This window comes from Vombatus ursinus, unplaced genomic scaffold (genome assembly GCF_900497805.2).
Source record: "Vombatus ursinus unplaced genomic scaffold, bare-nosed wombat genome assembly UNPS02014768.1, whole genome shotgun sequence".
NCBI lineage: Eukaryota > Metazoa > Chordata > Mammalia > Diprotodontia > Vombatidae > Vombatus > Vombatus ursinus.
Genome location: NW_020954546.1, coordinates 12,968,444 through 12,973,360, shown reverse-complemented (window position 1 = coordinate 12,973,360; position 4,917 = coordinate 12,968,444). Strand labels below are relative to the sequence as shown.

The following is a 4,917-nucleotide window of genomic DNA, read 5'->3' as shown; positions in this document are numbered from 1 at the left end:
TGAGGCTGGATTTGAACTCAGATCTTCCTGACTCCAGCCTTAGCACTCTATCCACTGCACCACCTAGAGGTCCTTTATAAAAGCTAGATGCTATTAAAATTAGCTGCTCATTATTTTAATTGGCCATTATGATGATCCGAAACTGGATTCGAGCAGACCCTGCCCACTGCACCACCCCGCCTCTGACGATCTCTGAAGTCGGGAGTCCCCGCGAGGCAGCAGGGGCGGGCTCTGGGTGCAGAGGCCCCGCCCACTGCCCGGCTCCCGGCGCTCCGGGTCGCAGGCTGCCGCCCAGGGAGCCGGGAGTGCCCCGCCCAAGGCCCCTCCCCCGAGAAAGCCAGGGACACCTGGTGGGAGGAGGAGGAGTACAGGAAAGGCGGGGGGAGGGGTGGGCCTAGGGCGGCAGGAGCAGCGGGTGGGAGGAGTGAGGGACAGCGAGGGCGGGGGCGTGGCTTACGCGAAAGTAGGGCGTGGGTTGGAGGGGGGAGGAGCAAGAAAGAGACTAGGGGCGGGCCCGACCGGCTGCAGCGAAGGGATAGGGTGTGGGAGGATCAGGGGGCGGGGCGGGGAGCTGTGCTTTGGGGAGGTGGGGGGGGTGGGGGGGAACAGTCCGCTGGGAAGAAGGCGGGGGCGGGGCACTGGCCGCTGAGCGCATGCGTGGTGTCACGTGGGCGGTACGCGGAGCCGGAACGGCGGCTGGGAGCGGAGCCCGCCTCTGCCGGGGTCACCGTGGGGATCGCTCTTCCACGGGCCCGGCTCGGTGCGGCGCCGAGCATGTGGCGCTGGAGCCGGGCCTGGAGGGATCTTTCGGGGGTGACCTTGAAGCCCCCACTGCCTTCCCGGGGACCTGGCCTCCCCGGGGCCCCCGCCGCGCATGTGAGCAGCGGCCCCAGGTCAGCAGAGGCCACGGGGAGGGAGGAGGGGCGCCCTTCCTGGGTGACGGCCCCCCACCCCAAACTGCCTGGCCTTTTCCCTCCAGGCTGCTGGCCTCTTCCCCTTCCCTGTCTCCCCGTGCCCTTTCCCCACCCGCCCTTCTTCCCCCTCCCCCCTGCCCTTCCCCCTTCTCCCCCTCCCTCTGCTCTTTCCCATCCCCATCCCCCTGCCCTTCCCCCCCTTCCTCCTCCTCTCCCTCCCCCCTCCCCCCATGGTCGGTCCCCCCTCCCGGGTTCTCATGCACCCCCTTCACTGCATCCCCTCCCTGGCCTTATCCCCAGGTTCCTCCTGCATCAGCGCCCTCCTCCATTACTACCTCTCACGCACACCCCACCCTGGGTGGGGCTGGTGAGACTCTGCCCTTCCTCCCCCACCCCCCATCCCTCCCTGCCCCCTAATCTGAGCCACCTTTCCTCTCTTGTCTCCCCTGTCCCCCAGGCCAGTGCCCCTGTCCTACAGACTGCTGGACTCTGAGGACACCCACCCGCCCCTTGTCTTCCTGCATGGGTTGTTTGGCAGCAAAACTAACTTCCAGACCATCGGCAAGACCCTTCAGCAGCAAACGGGCAGGAAGGTAAGGGGGACCCCGAGTGATGGGCGATGGCTAGTAGGTCAGGACAGAGACACAGCGGGAAGGAGGGAGTTGAAGTGAGCAGCCATGCCTCGGCACTTGGGACCCATGACCACATGCCATGATTTGGGGGGCACCCAGAAACAGCTCCCCCAGGATACCTGGGACTCCCTATTGGACGGAGGGGTGGCTGTGCCTTTTCCCTTGATGTTGAAAATCGCAGGTGCTCCTCAGAACGGCACCTGTACCCTCCCTGAAGACTTATTTTCTTTCCTCCTTGGTGACTGTTGGGCTGAAAGAGAAAGATGGAGCCAAACCAGTTTGCTGAGGGGTGGCCTGGGAACATTCTGGTGGGACACATGGGGGAAAGGGCCCTAGAATTGGAGACAGGAAGCATCTATGTTCAAATCCCACCTTGGACCTATTAGCATCAGGAAGTCACTGAATTTCAACTAATCTTGCTGAAGGAAGGTAAAGTGATTTATAAACTTGAAAGCTCTGTTTAAATGGCAACTGTTATTAACATATGTGTATCTGCTACTTTTGGTTTGGACCTGGATTCAAATCCTGACTTGACTTCTTGCTGCCCACTTGAAAATAATTTGTCCTCTTGGGGTTCAATTTCCTCATCTGTAAAATGGACTGGCTAGATAGCCTTTGAGGTCCCTTCTAGCTGTCTGTCTAGGATCCTGTAGTCCCTGCCAGGGCCCCTGCTTCTTCTTGTCTCAGGCCCCATCCCCACCTCTTATCAGAGTCTGCTCATTTCTGCACCCAGGCTAGCACCCCCAGGTTGGGCAGAGGGCTCGTATGGGTAAGGGGAAAGACTGGGAGGCAGACAGCCACTAGTCTCTGTTCCCTAGGTGCTGATAGTGGATGCCCGGAACCATGGAGAGAGCCCACACAGTCCTGATTCCAGCTACGAGGCCATGACTGCCGACGTGGAGGCCCTCCTGCCCCAGCTTGGCCTGACCCCCTGCGTCCTCATCGGACACAGCATGGGGGGCAAGACAGCCATGATGTTGGCGCTGCAGAGGGTAGGAGTGCCCCCCTGAGAGCCAGGGGCATGGGCATAGGGAGGGGAGGAGGAGAGAGGGAGGGAGGAGCTATTAAACTATTAAGTGCTTACTCTGCACCAAAACAGTCCTTGCCCTTGAATTTCAAGGGCGATGGAGTAAGATAACACATGTATGGGAGCAGTGTCCAGGGAGGGACATTTTGGTACAGAAAGTTACAGGGATGATGGTGGTGAGTTGGGACCAAGGTAGGATATGAGTAGTAGAGTTTAGGCCCCCCACTCCGGAATAGTCTTTCATCATAGTTCCAAACCTGGAGGGCTGAGGAGGAAGAGACAGGGTCCACTCAAGGTAGCCAGGGAGTCAGGAATGAAACACGGTGCCTGGTATACAGTAGGCACTTAATCAGTGCTTATTGCCTGACTGACAGAAGTATGGCTGGGGCAGCCAACATTCAGGACTGGATGACTCCCTGCTGAATCCTAATGGATGAGAGGATGCTTCCAGTGCCCGACCTCTGGGGTTTTCAGAGTTCAGGTCCAAGTTCTGAGAATTGCCCTCCTTACCTTGCTCTGATGGGGTTGGAAAGGGTGCCATCAGTAACTCCCTGGAAGCCTCGGAACGTCTCCAGTCTTCCACCTTTGGCTTGTAGTGCCCCCTTCCTTCTCCTTTCAGAGCCCTGCTCCCCCCTGCCCTGCCTCAGTGACGCCCATGAGGGCACCGCAGGTCATCCTGGGGGTCGCTTTTCCCTGTAGCCAGAGCTGGTGGAACGCCTGATCTCGGTGGACGTCAGCCCACTGCCAACCACAGCCGTCTCAGACTTCTCTCCCTACTTGGTGGCCATGAAGTCTGTGCAGGTCCCCAAGGAGCTGCCCCTCCCTCAGGCACGCAGAGTGGCAGACGAGCAGCTCAGTCTATTGATCAAGGTAACCCTGCCCCCTGCTGGGGAGACAGCTGCCAAGGCTCTCAGAACAAGGTGGGGGGTTGCAGTACTCTGGGGAAGTGAGGAGGAAGGTTCAGAGGACCCTGTGAGAGGTGGTGTGCCGCAGTAGAAAGACCAGAGAACCTGGCTTCACACCCTGCACCTGGTGCTTCCTGCCGTGGACCAGTCGTCTCCCTTGGCCGTGTCTGCACAGTGAGAGGGTTGGACGAGATTGCCTCTGCAGTCCATTCCGCCTCTGGAGCAGTCACCCTTTTCATGGGGGCAGGAGGTCGGGTGGCTGCTGAGTCAGGATACGGAGGCCCCTGGGTAGAGATGGAGCTGGGGGTGGAGATGGGCCTGGCATGAGAGGGGAGGAAAGAAAGGAAGTGGGAGTCCAGGCGAGGGTGCCGACTAAGCCTATCTGCCCCCCAGGAGCCTCCCATACGGCAGTTCCTCCTTACCAATCTGGTGAAAGCCAGCAACGGGGAGTTCGTGTGGAGGGTCAACGTCGAAGCCCTGCTCCAGCAGATGGACAAGATCATGGACTTCCCCCTGCTCCAGAAATCCTACCCTGGCCCCACTCTCTTCCTCAGTGGTGCCAAGTCCAAATTTATCCAGTAAGGCTGGGCCAACGGGTGGACAGCTGCTCGGCCCCCTTTATACCTCTCCTTCGGTCTCTCACCCCCCATCTCTCCTCCATCTCCACAGGCCTGGTCACTTCTCTGAAATCAAGCGGCTGTTCCCTCAAGCTCAGATCCTGTCTGTCCCGGAGGCCGGCCACTGGATCCATGCCGAACAACCCCAGGACTTCATGAGCAGGATTAAACGCTTCCTGGCCTAGCAATTGGTGGTCCTCCCTCTCCCCATCTATACCAGCTCTCAAGCACTCCGAGGACCCTGGGGACCAGGGAGCACCTGCCGCTGGTGAAGGATGCTCAGCACCCTGACTCCATCTACTTCAGAGTGGGCACCACAACCAGTGTTTCAGACTTTAACTAATAAAGCTATTCCCAGCCTTATCACCTGTGTTATCCCCAACACTACTAGGACAGATGGGTAGTTGGGCTAGACGGAGGATTAGAAGGGTCGTGGGCTCCCCCCAGAGACCTTTCTTTCTCTGCATCTGGCTTTGGGTCTTGCATTGGGCTTTGGTGACTAAGTGTGGCCCTATTTCTAGGGCCCATGGGAGATTTCCCACTTAATGTGTGTGTTTGAGAAAAAGAGAGAAAGATGGCTAGCGCCAGTATTCAAGTTGACTGAGTGCTTACTATCAAACAAAATTAGTGGTTCCCAAAGCGTGTCCAGGAGAGAAGCTGGTCTTGCCAGAGGGGATGGCTGAGGGTCCAGGCTTTTGATTAACCTCGTGACTCAGGGGTCCTCAACAGTAATTGGGAAATGATTAAGGTTTGGGGGAAAATAATTGTTTTTTGGACATGCTGAGTTTGAAATGCAGGCTATCTGGTTTGAGATGGCCAAAA

At 58.3% G+C, this 4,917-nt stretch overlaps 1 protein-coding gene across 1 annotated transcript; it reads left to right on the top strand.

Moving 5' to 3' along the window:
- Nucleotides 1-721: 721 nt before the first annotated feature.
- Nucleotides 722-4,458, top strand: LOC114043427 (protein ABHD11-like). The gene is made up of 6 exons (XM_027862538.1): nt 722-893; nt 1,372-1,507; nt 2,365-2,538; nt 3,273-3,443; nt 3,872-4,056; nt 4,148-4,458. Exons 1-6 carry the CDS (start codon nt 775-777, stop codon nt 4,278-4,280), a joined length of 918 nt encoding a protein of 305 aa, XP_027718339.1. The 5' UTR covers nt 722-774; the 3' UTR covers nt 4,281-4,458.
- Nucleotides 4,459-4,917: the final 459 nt, after the last annotated feature.

Excerpts from the sequence above, each read along its gene's own strand:
- LOC114043427 (XM_027862538.1), top strand. The coding sequence starts at position 775 with ATGTGGCGCTGGAGCCGGGCCTGGAGGGATCTTTCGGGGGTGACCTTG. Across the intron at positions 894-1,371 it reads CATGTGAGCAGCGGCCCCAG|GCCAGTGCCCCTGTCCTACA; the intron begins GTCAGCAGAGGC and ends CCTGTCCCCCAG. Across the intron at positions 2,539-3,272 it reads TGATGTTGGCGCTGCAGAGG|CCAGAGCTGGTGGAACGCCT; the intron begins GTAGGAGTGCCC and ends TTTTCCCTGTAG.